The following is a 14,985-nucleotide window of genomic DNA, read 5'->3' as shown; positions in this document are numbered from 1 at the left end:
AGCGGCCTTTCGGATGAGAAATGCCCCCCGGGAGCCAGCCCAGGCCAATTCCTGGGAAGCGAGTCATGGAGTGATCATATCTGGTAAGTTCCTTGGCTCTTCCCCGTGTTATCGCTCCTGGATCTAAACAGGCCCAGAATTTCCCGTCTCCTCGGCCCGGGGCTGGCGGCCGGACACACAGGCTTACAAGGGGCGGGTCCGGGGGGCATCGCGGCGAGGGGCTCGTGCCTAATGCCAGGGGCTGCCTCCGCCTCGTGAAGGCCCCCCGCCGCCGAGGCAGGCTCATCACCCCTGGAAAGTGGGGGACACCCCTGCAGGCCTCCCCCCGCCTCCGTCCCCGTCAGGGTGCAGGTTGCCTCGAGTTTAGCTGGGAACGGTGGGTTACGGGGCTGGGGGACCCTCCCCTCTCGCCCTCCCCACTCCCCCACCCCCGGCACAAACGGATTCCAGAGCGGCTTGTATTTTAATAAACATCCTTTATTCGGTTACTGTTCACCAACCGTCAGAAAACAGAAGGGGAGTTTCAGAACTGTACAGGCCGCAGGACTCTGGGCTGGGGGCGGGGAGGGAGGCGCGGGGGTCTGGGCCGGGGCCGGGACGTGCTGATGACAAGCCGCCCGGTGATTCATCCGGCGTCGGGCGAGGGCTGTGGACGCGAAGCCAGCAAGGGCGACACTCATCCACACGTGTCCCCCCCACCGAAGGAGCTGGCCAGGCTGGTGGGGGGAGCCCTCCAGGTCAGGGTCCCCCCGACCCTCCAAGGAATAAGCGGGCCCTGGACGTTCCTCACCCAGACTTGGCACCAATTTTGTGCTTTAAAAATATATTCCACTGGAAGACTTTTTTTTTTTTTAAGGTACCCTACAGCAGCTGTTTAAAAAGATAATTCTTGTGGACAAATATATAGAGAGATATAGATATGTATATATATTAACCATTTTAAACAAATAAAGTAATCTATTGTACCTATATAGGAACGTAGTCGGACTCTCAGGCGGGTGACTTCAAGGTTCAGAGCGAGGGGGCCGAGCACGATGGAGGCTGCTGGGGTCTCTGGTGTGTGGGGGGCTGTGGTCTTCCCTGCACACTGCCCCCTCCCCTCCCATCCTGGGGCTCTGAACTGGGGGGGCATGGCTGGGGGGTGGGCTTTCCCTCCCCTCCCTGGCGCTGCTCTCAGGGGCGGGAGACCTCTCCTATGCCCCCCTTAACTCCTCCTCGGGGGTCCAGGAACGGCTGAGGACGCACAGGGGGCATCTCAGCACAGCCGGACGTCCCTGGAGATGAGGACAAGGGGCCACGTGGAGACAGACGAGTGCTCGGCCCCTTCCCGGGGGTCACGGGGAACTGGCACCATCTGCGGGGACTGTGCCCCCCGCCCCCCATACTGCACATGGCACCCTGAGGTGCCCACTCGGGGCCTCGGAGTGGGGCGCCAGTACAGACAGGCGGGAGGGCCCGGGAGGCACAAACCGGGGGCGGGGGAGGGGTGGGCGCATGACGGTGGCAAAGCAACAGGCCACTCAGAGAGGGTGACGGCATGAGGCCGCTGCTCTACTTGGAATAAATAAACGGCGTCTGTTACTGTCCGAAGAATAAATACAGGTGGGGCGAGGCCGGTGCCCGGTGCCGGGTGCCCGGGGGAGGTCCGGCTGGGTGCCCGCCTCCAGGCCCGGGGGAGCCCCGGTGCCCTGAGCCCCGTCACTGTGGCCCTGCTGGGCGTCACCCCTCATCTTAGCACCTCGGGGTCCCGGGGGTCTGCGCCCCGGGACGTGGCCGGTGTGGGGGCCGAGCTGGGCTGCCCCAGGGCTCGGGGACGTGCAGGGTCACCTGCCCGTGCCGGGGCCCGGCAGGGTGGCCGCGGAGCTGAGGGGGCGCGGGAGGCGGCGGGGCGGGCGTGTCACTGGTACAGGAGGTAGGCCTTGAGCGGGGCGGGCAGGGGCAGCGCATGGATCTCGGCCACCCGCTCCTTCCCTAGGGCCAGGCGCACCGCGCGGCGACACAGGTCCATGAGCGGCAGCGGCTCAGCTGCGGGGGAGAGACAGGACAACAGTCAGCCCACGCCGGAAGCTTCTAGAAGGCATGCCCCCCCCCCCCCGCAACCACAATCCAGGTCTGCCGCACTCCACAGCCTCTCTGCTACCGACACACGCACGCACTCGGCCTCGAAGGGCCTGGGTTCCGGTGGGTGACTGACCCCCCGGGAAGTCACTCTTCGTCTCCATTGGACGGAGGGAGAGCGGAGGGGCGGGGTCAAAATCACCTGCTTCAGGCTTGCACCCCGACTCCCTCCCACCAGCTGCAACGCCCCCCACCTGCCCCGTCCAGGGCCCTCCTCATGGCCTGGCCTCATCCTGCCTGGGGCAACAGGGACAGATGCCCCCAAAGCTCCTGCAGAGCCCCCAGGCCGGGGATGGGGGAGGGAGTCAGCCCCGCTGCAGCCTGCAGGGGAAGGGGCGTCACTGCGCCCCCGCAGGCCTGTGAGAGGCCGAGGTCTATCCCCCCCGCCCCCGCCCCCGCCCGGCCCAGCTCCCTTCCTCGGGATGCAGCAGCTATTCTGAGCCTGTGGGGACAGTGACCCCCACGTGGCAGCCGGGGAAATGGACTCCGGGGGTGAGAGTCCAGGCTGGAGGGCCACCTCGCGCCTGCCTGGCCTGGCCAGGTCCGAGGGCCGCACACCTGGACCTCTCCCCGCCCCAACCTGCCCGCGCACTGCCACGGCCGTGGCCCGCCCCGAGGGCGCCTGTCTAATGGGGGGGGGGGTGGGTCTGGCGTGCCCTCGAGGCCAGCCGTGCAGGGGCAGCTCACACACCCGAGCTGAAATGTGGCCAGTCCCCGGGAACCCCAGTGATCGCCCTGACTCTGGGGCCTCAGCGACACAAACCCCGGCCGCAGGGTCCAGCGCCCTGGACATGCCTGGCCCGGACTGTGGCCTGGGGTCACAGGCCCCCGAAAGGCCTCCCACACCTCAGTGCTCTGGGCGGGGAGGCCGGGCCGGGCGGGGAGGAAGCCCACGCAGGTTTCTAGGAATGAGCGGGGAGCGAGCGGGCAGGCAGGCGGGCGGACACAGCCCAGAGCTCGGGGCGCGGAGCTCCGAGGAACGGGCAGAGTCTCTGCGTTTCTGGGGCCTGTTGGAACATGCATGACCCCCGTGCCCTCCCGGGCTCCCCGGGGTGCCTGGGCAGATCTCAGCACCCCACGCTCAGCCTTCGTCAGGGGCCAGACAGAACCCAGGGACCAGATTTCTCCCACTTTTCAGGAAAAAAAAAAAAAAGGACGTGGACTCCCTCGGCCACGCCCCTTCCCTGCGCAGCAGCCAGGGGGGTCCTCCCCTACACGCAGACACCCCTGCCCGCCCAGTGCTGCTCCCCGGAGGTGTGGGGGCGTCACGGGGCTGGACAGAGGCTCTGGGGTGGGCCCCACGCTCCCTCCCGAAAGCAGCCGTGGGCGGAAGAGCCTCAGAAGCGGATCCTCGAAGGTCGTGGGTGGAGGACGCGTCCTCGGGGTGGCGGCCCTGACGCCCGGCCCAGCGCCGCGCCCCAGGGCCGGACCCCGGAACATGCTCTCCCCACACACGGCCTTCCCCCCTGGGAGCACCACCCCCGCTGAGGTACTGACATGTGGGTGAGGGCCCCCCAGGAAGAGGGCGCCTTCCCGGACCCGAAACCGCAGGGCACTGATCTGGACGCTGCCGGGGAGCACCTGAGTGCAGAGCCGCAGGAGGGCCCGGGGGGAGGCAGGAGAGGGGGCCACGCTGGCCCTGGCTCCCCCTGGCCCCCAGAAGTGGGGAGACCCTCATGAGCCCCAGCAGCCCTCGGAGCCGGCGGGCTGGTTCCCTGCTGGGTGGGGCTGAGGGCTGGCGTGGCTCGGCGTGGGTGACGTGGCAGGCGTGGCATGGAACGGCGTGGGTGGCTCGGCGTGGGTGGCGTGGCAAGGGAGGAGCCTGAAGGCGTCTATCCATAAGCCCAGTCCACGTGGGGTGCTGGGGAGATTCTAGATGCTGGGCCGAGCTCCCGTGTCACGCCCTGCTCCCTGGGGGTCCCTGGGGAGGGAGGTGAGGCTGCCCCGCGCCTGCCCCGGGAAGGAGACGTCCCCAGGGACCCCCAAGGGTGCACGGGGCCGTGACAGATGAGGGCGGGGGGCACTCAGGAGATCGTTTCTACGGTGGTCTCGATGTCCCTGGTCGGGGGATGAGCGCCCCCCAAGCTCACAGACCCTCTGTGGGAGTCAGGTGTTCAAGGGGCCACGCAGTGAGCTCGGGCCTCAGCCCACGCCTGGAGCTGAGTGGACACAAGCCCAGGATGCCAGGACCACCAGGAGAGGGGGGAGGCCTGGGAGAGACCCCCGGCCCCCCGCCCGTGTTCAGACATCTCCTCTAGGACTGCGGGAGCTGCTGGGTGGGCTCACCTGTTCCCGTGACCCCCAAATGATAAACTCTCACCCCGCCAGGGTCAGGGTCATGGACAATGGGTGCCTGATGGGGCCCGGAAAGACAGTATAGTGGGGAGGGCGCTTGCCTTGCACGTGGCTGACCCGGGTTCGATTCCTGGCACCCCATATGGTCCCCCTATGTACTGCCACGAGTGATTCCTGAGTGCAGAGCCAGGAGTGACCCCTGAGCATTGCTGGGTGTGGTCAAAAACAACAGCAACAACAACAGGTGCCTGATGGACACTTCCTGTCCCCGGCAAGGCCGTGAGTGTCCCTGTCACCTGACTCTGATGTGGGTGCACCCCAGGGCTCTGTACCCCATCAACCAGGCTCGCAGCTCCTCCCCCACCCTCCCCCCACCCTCCAGGGGAGAGTCACGCTCTGTGCCTGAGCTCAGTCCCAGCCCACGCACCTCTCCCCGGGATTCCCGACTCATCTCTGTGAACAGACCCCTCAGGAGGCGGGTGCCAGGGCCCGGGAAGGCCCCAGCGCTGGGAGAGGGGCTGTCGTGGCCGAGGACCCCGAGTTCGCCTAGGAGAGACCTAGTCCCGGAGGCCAGACCCTCGCTCGGAACTCCGCTGCGTGTAGATCAAACCTGCAGGCGAGGCCCCTCAGAGACACCCACCCACTATGCACCGCCCGTGGCCCGCCCGGCTCAGCCCTTCGCCCACCTCGCCTGCCCAAACCTACTCAACACCCGCGCCTCTGCCTCGTGCCTCAACTCACCGACTCATTCCTCCACTCTACCCAATCAGTCACCCATTACCTACCCACCCACCACCCGCCCCCGGTCCATATACTAATTTATCTACTATCTGCCCATATACTAATTTATCTACTATCTGTCCCTCTAATCACATACCCCTTTATCCACCCACCCGCCCACCTATTCATTCCTCTGTCTATCCATCCACCCATCACCCACCCACTGGCCCATGGACCCACCCATCTACTCATTCATGCACCCACCCATCTACCTACCCACCACTCATTTACCAAGGCAGACAATGCGTGTCTGCCTTTATCTACCCACCCACTCGTCCAGGCAGCCCTACCCATTGGTACCTACTCATTCATTCACCCACTGAGCCAACTACCCATCCAATCACCCACCCACCCACCCACCCACCGGATTCGTTCACCAGGGAGGTACCGCTGGAACCCAGGCCGGCCCAGCGAGGACTCCTGATGTCACCAGAGGCGATCTGGAGTTGCCGCTGGGAATCTGACTGCCCTGGAGGTCCACCCCTAGACACTGGGCCTCGCCAGGACTCGGGACGGGGGGACGCCTCCCAACGGCCGAGGGGGAGGGGACACTTACGGTCAAGCCCGTTCAAGTAGCGCATCCGGATCTCGCAGTGGCCCCACACGGCGCTCACGACGGGATACAGCTTCTTGCCCTTGAGGCCCCGGAAGGCCACTCCCATGTACTGTCCGTCCACGATGAAGCTCAGGGTGCCGTCGTCCATGTCCAGCGCCACCAGGAAGGAGTCGGGGACGATGAACGTCTCCTCTGGCTCCAGGAAGGCGGGGTACGTCTTGCTCGGCTGGTTCTTGCCGTCGTGGTAGAGCCGGTTGCGCCCCAAGTCCCAGCCCCAGGACTCGTGGTTGCTCCCCACGAGGGTCGTGTAGCCCACGGAGTGCAGGGGGGCGTCGGCCGTGGCGACCCCCACCACGGCGTGCGTGCCCCGCTGCCTCACGGCCCACGTGATCTGCCAGACGTGCAGGCCGCGCGTGTAGCCCACCTTGCCGCGGATGGCGTCGGTGCTCTGCGCCACCGGGTGCCGGTGGAACAGGAGCCGGTCGTCGTCCTTCACGAAGACGTTGAGCGAGCGGTCGTCGTTGTTCCACGAGTGGCGCAGCTGCACGTCATAGGACACGGGGGGCATGTCCAGCAGCAGGTCCAGGCGGCTGGGCTTGCAGTAGTCCAGGCCCTGCAGCTCCTGCTTCAGGGGCTGGTACGCGGGGTCCCGCATGTCCACAGTCTTGATGCCCCCGGTGACCTTCTGGCCCATGCTTGCCGGCACTCCCCCCTTGCCAGCCGCCCCCGGGCAAACTCATCAATCGCGGGGCGGCGGGGGGCCGGTCTCCCAATCAGGCCCCCCCCACCGGGGCTGGGGGCGGGTGGCCGGGCCGGGAGTTCAGTGGTCAGCGCCGCCTGCTGGAGGGAAGGAGAAAGAGGCGGGTGAGCAGGGCTGTGGGGAGAAGGGCGCGTGTTGGGGGCAGGGGGGGTGGGGGCGGAGTGGGCTGCTCTCAGCTCCTGAGGCACCACGCGGAGCTGGGCGGAGAGGGTCACCCTGCTCCTCGCTCAGAGGGTCACCCTGCTCCTCGCTGAGGGCCGCCCGCGTAGGAGACGGCATTTGGGTTTCCGCGGCAAACTGGGCTGGAAGCTTCTTCCCACTGGGGTGGGGTGGGGGGGGGCGCTCTGGGCTGCACAGCGGGGGGGCTGGGCGGGACACCCGGACTCAGCCCAGGCCAGAGAACCAGCTCCTGGGGTACGGCGAGGCTCATGCAGTCAGGCGGGGGGCCGCAGGGGGCACCCGTGCTAGTCACAGGTGCCAGGAGCACAAGGGGCCTGGGACAGGATGACCCAGTGGTCCCCAGGCCTGGCTCGGCACAGCGGGGCCTGTAGGACGAGTGAGTGCCCACTGGACGTTGGGGAGCCTGGCCCCGGTTCCCGGTGGGGGGGCCAGGACACGTCTCTGTCCTGGTCCCTCTCAGCTGTGACCCCAGGGGACGGCCCGAGGCTGCCCCTCCGCTCCCTGTCCCCTCCTCCCCTTGCTGGTGTCCCCTGCAGCTGGGGACCACCCCTCAGGCCTCACGCCCTGCGCCCCCCAGGGCAGTCCCGCTGGCCGGCTCTCAGGCCCACTCACTGGAGGGCGTCTGGAGGCTGCCCCCAGCCCCAACCCGTTCTCCTGCCCCTTCACCTCTAGGGCAGCCAATCGCCCGGGTGACGCCAGGGTCACCCCTGAGTCACCTGTCCCGTGTGCCCACCCTGCGTCCAGGCGAAGGACACAGCGGACACTTCCTTCTCCACTTCCTGCTGCGCCCACTCGGCCCTGAGCCGCCGTGTCGAGGCTCTGCCGCCTCCTCTTCCTCCGGCTGGCACCAGCTGCCGGGAGCACGGCCCGCCAGGTCTGGGCACGGCGACTGCGGGCGCTTCCCGGTACCCGCCTCTGTGCCCCACCACCCTGGCAGCCGCTCCGGGCACCCACCAGGTCCTCTGAGGTGGGGTCCCGCTTCCCCAGGACTGAGACAAGTGCCCGACAGCCGAGCCCTCCTGGCACGTTCACCTCTGCTCTGTTCCTTCTCGCTCTAGAATATTCTTCTGGAAGGCCGGGGCAGCTGACTCCCGGGAAGGGAAATCATCTTTCTAGGTTACTAGACATGGAAACCATATAAGTAACCTTTTTAGGTTAACTAGACATGGAAATGAGTGCCTCTGTCCCAATAAAACTTTATTGCCAAAAACAGACAGTGGGCCGGACTGAGCCCAAGGCAGGTCACAGTGAGACACCACACGGGCCTGCAGGGGGCAGTGCTGGGGGGCGGGAGGGGGGTACATGCTGTGCCCTCAGGCAGCGTGGCCTCATGTCCTTGGGCATGGCGAGTGCTGGGGGGTCCCCATCCCTTCTCCTGGCCTGGCCCCCCAGGAGAAGCAAGGACACCAAGAGCGCGAGGCGTGGCGGGCAGGAACAGGAGCAGGGGACAGAGCTGGCCCCATGGACCCCACAGAGCCACACCCTCACGGAGACCAGCCTCGCCTCCCCACACCCTCAGCACCCCAAATAAGCAGCAACAGCCCAAGAAGGGCTGGAAGGACCAGAGAGATGGGGCTCTGCGGGGGGGCAGGGGGTGCAACCTCGTCCATGGGTTCAGCACTGCAGGAGACATGTTCCCAGGAGAAATGAGCATGTGGGAGAACATGTGTGTGAACATGGGAGAGAATATACGTGTATACACATGGAGAGAACACACATGAGCACATGAGAAAACATGCATGAGCAAACGGGAGAGAACACGTATGAGCACAGGGGAGAGAACACACACATGAGCACACTGGAGAGAATATACACAAACACATAGAGAGAACACACATGTGAACACAGAACACATGTGACCACATGGAGAACACACATGTGAGCACACAGGAAAGAACACATGCATGAGCACACAGGAAAGAAAACACGCATGAACACACAGGAGAACACATACATGAGCACATGGAAAAGAACACAAGCATTAGCACATGCGGGAGAATACATATGTGAACACACAAAGAGAACAGATACATGAACACAGAGAACACAGGCATGAGCACATGAAGAGAACACATGTGAACACAGAGAAACACATATGAACAGAGAAAACACACATGTGAGCACACAGAAAATAATAAATACGTGAATACATGAAGAGAACACACATGAATATACAGAGAGAACACACAACACACACATCAGAGTATATGAGCATATGAAAGAACACATGCTCATATGAACAAACGGGAGAGAGTCTATGTGAGCACACATGAACATGTGGGAAAGAACATGTTTGTGAAGACAGGGATGTGTGTGCAGGCAATCATACAGGAGTGTATATGCCTATAAACACCGGAGAAAACTGCATGTGGGCACATGTGACAGCACATGCGTGGAGAGGACGTCTCCATGTGCTCTGTGGAGGAACATGCACACAGGTGGAGCCACGGGAGAGCACTGTAAGAACATGTGTGAAGATGCAGGCGAGAACGTGCATGAACACTGGTGAGAATGCGTGTACACGTGAATACATGAGGAGAACATGTGTGTAGGCCCGGGTGTTGTGGGGCAAACAAGATTTCTCAGGGGCGCTGCCCGCAGCCCCCTCAGGTCCAGGGCCAGCACCGGGAGGCACTTCCTGGGGACCGTCTCTCTGGGGGCACACACGAGTTCAAGGGGGGCCAAGGGGAAAGGGCTGGTGTGGGTGGGGGCCTCGGGCAAGCACCTTCCCGTGACACGGGCACCCTCTGCCCCCCGCCTGCCAGCACGAAACTGGGCAGAGGTGGCCCAGCGCCACTGAGTGTCCCGTCCTGAGCCCTGGGGCGGGGCCGCAGGAAGCCGGCAAACGGGACAGTCACAGCAGAAGCCCCACCAGCAGCACGGGGCAGCGACACTCTGTCACTCTGTCCAGCCGCCACGTCTACAAGGGACAACGGGAGAAGCGCCCGCGAGCGAGGCAGGCGGAGGCCGGGAGTGAACGATCCCCTCGGTGCGTGCGTGTGTGTGTGTGTGTGTGTGTGTGTGTGTGTGTGCGCGCGCAGACGGAAAGGCCCAGAATCAGCAGCACGCCTCGCCCGGGTGCGTCCCGGAGGGCGCGTGAGGAAAGCCCCTTCAGACACGCTTCGAGTCCCAGCGCCTCTGAAAAGACGTGAGAGGCGCACACACAGGCACCAGGGCGGGAGGGCCGCCTGCCCCGCCCACCCACAGGCCCAAACGCTTCCCCACGGCCCCCTCCACACCCGCACACCTGAGGTGACATGTGCAGTTCACCCCGAAAACATGCCGAGGCCCCGCTGTGCACAGGTCAGCCTCTCCCACGAAGGGGCGCCCCAACGCGGGACGTTACCCCACAGGGCGCTGTCCCCACACTTCCTAAGTCACAGACTCGGATCTGCCCAGCAATCGCGGGCGGGGGGGCTCGGGCAAACTGGAGGGGGCAGGCGTGTGGCTCAGTGTGAGGCCCAGGACCCTGCCTAGGAAATATCTCAAAGGGCCTCCCCCCTCCCCCTGCGTCGCACGGTGCCAGCACTGCCAGGCCAAGTACCGCAGCCCCCGGAGCACTGCCTGCGAGCACCTCCCCTCTTCAGCTGGGACTAGCGAGCGTGCTACGGCCTGGAGCTCCCCGGGGTCCCTCCGGTCGCGGGCACGACCCTCTGCAGTGCCACCTTTTGGGGCCCGTCCTCAGACACGGGAGCCCCGAGCCACCGCCCCGGACCACAGTGTGGAGAGAGCAGGGCCGTCCCGGCGGGCCGGGGGGAGGGGCAGCAGGCACGAGGAGGGCTGTGGTGGGCCCCACCGCGCGCCCCTCGGAGCTCAGCTCCCGGCGACCTGACCCTGCACAATCGGCCCATTGTCTGGACCCGAGATGGGGAAACAAACGCGCTTCAGGATGTGGGCCCAGCCCGTTCCTGAAACGTCCTTTCACCTGGAGATCAGCGCCGCCCCGGCCCCCGCCTCCCCGCCCGCCCGCCGGGCCCAGGGGGCAGTTCCCACCTCCGCCCTGCGCTGTCGGCTAATTCAGGGGCTTCTGGGGGGGGGGTGTGCACGGGACGGGCCCATGCCTGGCCCTGGAGCCCCGGCAGAGGGGCCTGACCCTCCCGCCTGCCCCCAGAGGGTGGACGGACCCCACGGGTTCCCGCTCAAGCGGGGATCGACAAGGCTTCCTCTGCCCAAAACTTATCACACAGTTCCAGATCTTTCTGGAAAGTTCTGAGGAGGAATTTTCAGGAGAAGATGCCACATGGCCTAGAGCTCAAAGGGCCCCCAAGGGCACCTGCTGTGGCCGCCAGCTCCGGAAAGCGGTGGGCGCTAGGGTTCCCGGCACCCGCCCTGGGGCCAGCGTGCACGCTGCAGGCCCACCATGGAGGGTGCAGCTATCGGGGGGGAGGGACGGGGGACGAGTAGCGCCCGCTCACGCGGGGACTCATGGTGGCAGAGCTGCGACCTCTGAGCCATGCGGCAAGTACAGGCTGCGGCCCAACGTCACCCACCCTGGAGGTGGCGCCTGTCCAGTGGGGGACCTGCCTGCCCAGGAAGGACGGGGTCCCCTCAAAAGGAGCAGAAAGGGGGGCCAGGCGCAGTACCACGGCGGCGTCCACGTGGGAGACCCTTAGTGCCCCTGGGGCCCCTCCCGGCCCTACCTGGTGGACGGGAGCCCCCAGCAAGCTCACGCCAGCCGAGACCAGCCCGGTGCACCTTGCTGAGGGGGCGGCCCTGGGGGCAGCCTCCGGGGAGGGGGGAGACGCTCGATCCCGGTGCTCAAAGGGGACTGGCCAGATCGTGCCACTCCCCCCCCCAGGCTGGCCTCTTCCGGCCTCCTTGGCCTGTCTGCCAACTGGGGCAGAGAGAGGCGCTGGAGCGGCCCGCCCGCCCTCGGGAGGGAAGGCAGGCGGAGAGGAAGAGCCTCCTGCGGGCACCGGAAGCTTGGAGATGCGGGGAGGGGCTCGTGCCCCCCACCACTGCCCCTCGCAGCGCCGGGAAGGCCCCTCCCCGCTAATGCCCACGGAAGGCGGGTGCAGGCGTGGGCTCGAGGGCCACATGCACAGACCCCCTCCCCGCCCGGGGCAGAACAACATCTGAGGGGAGCAGGGGCTGGGGTGGGTGCAGGAAGCCCCAGGCCCGCGAGCCGCAGGATGCAGCAGGCTCGGAAACTCGCGTGAAATAATCCTGTGCATCAAAGCCCAGAGCAGCACGTGGGGCGGGGGGGCTATCAGGCAACCGATGGCTGGGTGGGGGGCGTGGGCAGCCCTGGGAGGGACCCCCGGGCATTGAAGGGATCCTAGCCCCGAGCCCTCGATTCACAAACCCGCCGGGCTCGAGCCCACTTCCCGGGTTCTGGCTCTCTGTCGCTTTGAAATGCCACCAAGGCTCTACCGTGAGGCTGCTCCAGGCACAGGTGCCAGGGCCCGCCCGGGAGCAGGGGCCGCGGGCGTGAGGCTGCCCCGCTCCTGTGTCCCAGCGTCGCCCACCAGCCCTTGGGTCCCAGTCTCGGGCTCCTCACGGACAGTGGGGCGGCTGGCGGGGGTGTCCCATGGGGAGCGGCTGCCCAGCACCTCCTCCTGCTGACCGCTACGGCCCCCCACACCCGGGTCCCCCTCCCCACAGTCCACTGGGGGACCTGCCTGCCCAGGTCCCTGCTTCCCCAAGGGTCAAAGACCGACATCAGCACCAGTGACCTCTGGCGTCCTGACGTGGGGCAGCCGTGCTGGGTCAGAGGAGCCACAAGGTTCCGGCACGACACACCACGCGGAGACTGCCCACGCCGTCCACACCTGTCCGTGGCCTGGGCCTGGCAGCGCGTCCCCGGGCACCTCAGCACCATTCCCGGGGGGGGCGGTGTGGGGTGTCTAGGAGCCCAGGGGGTGCTTGGACAAGGCAGCTGGGGAAAGAAGGACGGAAAGTGGGGCCAGAAGGACAGCACACGGGGAGGCCACAGACACAAACGTGCGGTACATGCGGGAGGGGCCATCCAACCCGAGCACTGAACCCTGAGCTGAGCCCGGTGACCGCGCAGCAGCAAAGGTCACGGGCCTCGACCCCGTTTGTGGGAGAGAGGCAGAGGAGGGAGCAGCCGGGAGTCCTTTCTGCCAGGGGGCTGGGGGGCCCGGCAGGGGGAGGCCTGCGGCCACCCCTTCTTTAGCACAGTGACTCTCACCCCCAAAGAAAGAGAATCCCAGAGAGAAGGGGGGAAGCCGGGCCCGCCTCCACAGCGCACATGGGGGAGGGGTGCCGAGCCCGAGAGGGGCCTTTGAGGACCCCGCGAAGCCCCTAATACCTAGGCAGTAAGGCCCTTCGAGAGCCTGGCCCCTCCACCCAGATCTGGGTCCCCCGCCCCCCACCCCCTTTTTTTCTTGAATGAAAAGCGCAGAGCTGGGAGCTGGCAACCCGGCCACTTCCACGGGCTGCCTGTGATCGGGTTTCTCTAGAAGAATCCGGCTTCCGCCTGCATGTGTCCACACCCGCCTGGGGGCAGGGGGGGGGGGCACGAGCACACGGAAGAAGCCAGTCGTGTGCACCGCACCCCCCAGCGCCCACCTGCTCCCGCCCAGCCCGGGGCCACAGGGCCACTGGGCCTGCTCGGGGTCTGCATGGGGAGCTGCTGGGGGCCAGGAGGGCAAGCACCCCCCATCTCACGCCAGGACCACCAAGGCTGCTGCTCTGAGCCTCTGGTCCCAGGGCCCCCCACTCCCTCGGGCCAGACACACCCACGTGCCCCTGTTCGGGGCCCACATGTCCCTGCTTCCCCAAGGGTCGCCCCTGCCCCTCCCAGAAGCACCGGCTAAGGCCCACCGGTCACTCTGTGCTTCCCCGGGACCCCCTCTGTCCCTCGGCCCCTGAGTGCCTCCTAAGGGAGGAAGATTGAAGACTAGTGCTCCCTGTGGTCAGTCTGGGGACAGATAATGCTCCCCTGGGGGGTTGAGGGGGTCCTGAGGAGAACCCACGAGTCCATGGATAAGAATCCTCGGAGCGGCAGGGCCCAAGAGATGGGCTCACGTGCTAGCTACACATTTATGTGTATATATTTACATTCACTGTCACTGTCATCCCGTTACTCATCGATTTGTTCGAGTGGGCACCAGTAACATCTCCATGGTGAGACTTGTTTTTGGCATATCGAATACACCACGGGTAGCCTGCCAGGCTCTGCCGTGCGGGCAAGATACTCTCGGTAGCTTGCCGGGCTCTCCGAGAGGGGCGGAAGAATTGAACCCGGGTCGGCCGCATGCAAGGCAAACGCCCTACCTGCTGTGCTATTGCTCCACCCATATTTACAATATATTATATATATAATTTATATATTGATATTATATACAGCATATAATAGTGTTATTTAAATATATTTACATTATTCTATAATATATAGTGTCACATTATATCTATTTGCACTATACTACATAAGTATTGCATTATATTTATTGTTGATTTGGTTTGGGGGCGATAGTACAGCGGGTAGGGCGTTTGCCTTGCATGCGGCTGACCCAGGTTCAATTCCTCCATCCCTCTCGGAGAGCCCAGCAAGCTCTGGGATACCGAGAGTATCCCGCCCGCACAGCAGAGCCTGGCAAGCTATGCGTGGCGTATTCGATATGCCAAAAACAGTAACAGCAAGTCTCAGAATAACAACAAGTCTTACAATAGAGACGCTACTGGTGCCCACTCGAGCAAATCGATGAACAAGGGGATGACAGTGCTACAGTGCTTGATTTGGGGGCCACACCCAGCAGTGCTCAGGGATGGTGCTCGGGGAACCAGTGCTGGGGATCAAACTGGGGTCTGGGGCCAGAGTGAGAACACAGCGGGGAGGGCGTTTGCCCTGCATGAGGCTGACCTGGGTTTGATCCCTGGCATCCCACAAGGCCCCCCAGAGCCCCGCCAGGAGTGATTCCTGAGTGAGTCAGGAGAAAGCCCTGAGCACTGCCAGGTGAGTCCCTATCCATGGCGCCGCCTCTGGTCCAGTTGCTGCTACTGTAGCTGTGATGGCTCCTACTCTGACCGGCGTGCAGTGCGCCTCGGGCCAAAGGAGACTGTCCTACGGGTCTGGGCCCCCACACGGCCCCGGGCTCGCCACGGGAGCCACAGCCCCGCCCCACCCCGTGCCGCATCGCCCCTGGACACGCCCCAGCCGGGAGGAGACCTGTTCCCCAAGCACCTTGGGGCTCCCCCAGCGCCCCCTCCGGAGCTGCCAGTCTGGGCGCCCCTGGGCTTGGAGAAACCAAGACGGATTTTCAAATTCTCGCTTCCCGCATCCAGAGTGAGCCGGTCACTGGGAGACTGTCCCCCCCCGCCCCCCGCCCCA

At 65.0% G+C, this 14,985-nt stretch overlaps 1 protein-coding gene across 2 annotated transcripts in view; it reads right to left on the bottom strand.

Moving 5' to 3' along the window:
• Positions 1-468: 468 nt before the first annotated feature.
• Positions 469-14,985, bottom strand: part of SPSB1 (splA/ryanodine receptor domain and SOCS box containing 1) — a 40,113-nt gene continuing 25,596 nt past the window's right edge. Inside the window, exons 2-3 of one of the 2 annotated variants that reach the window (XM_055139001.1) lie at positions 5,750-6,589; positions 469-2,025 (exon numbers count right to left, since the gene is read on the bottom strand). In XM_055139001.1, the coding sequence (XP_054994976.1) occupies positions 1,898-2,025; positions 5,750-6,443 (822 nt within the window). In that variant the 5' untranslated portion in view covers positions 6,444-6,589 and the 3' untranslated portion in view covers positions 469-1,897. The remainder of the gene's footprint in view (positions 2,026-5,749; positions 6,590-14,985) is intronic. The other variant, XM_055139002.1, reaches the window with a different exon arrangement.

The sequence above is a fragment of the Sorex araneus genome, chromosome 5 (assembly GCF_027595985.1).
Source record: "Sorex araneus isolate mSorAra2 chromosome 5, mSorAra2.pri, whole genome shotgun sequence".
In the NCBI taxonomy this organism is placed as follows: domain Eukaryota; kingdom Metazoa; phylum Chordata; class Mammalia; order Eulipotyphla; family Soricidae; genus Sorex; species Sorex araneus.
Note: the sequence above shows the minus strand (reverse complement) of the source record. Positions and strands in the feature narration are given on the sequence as shown.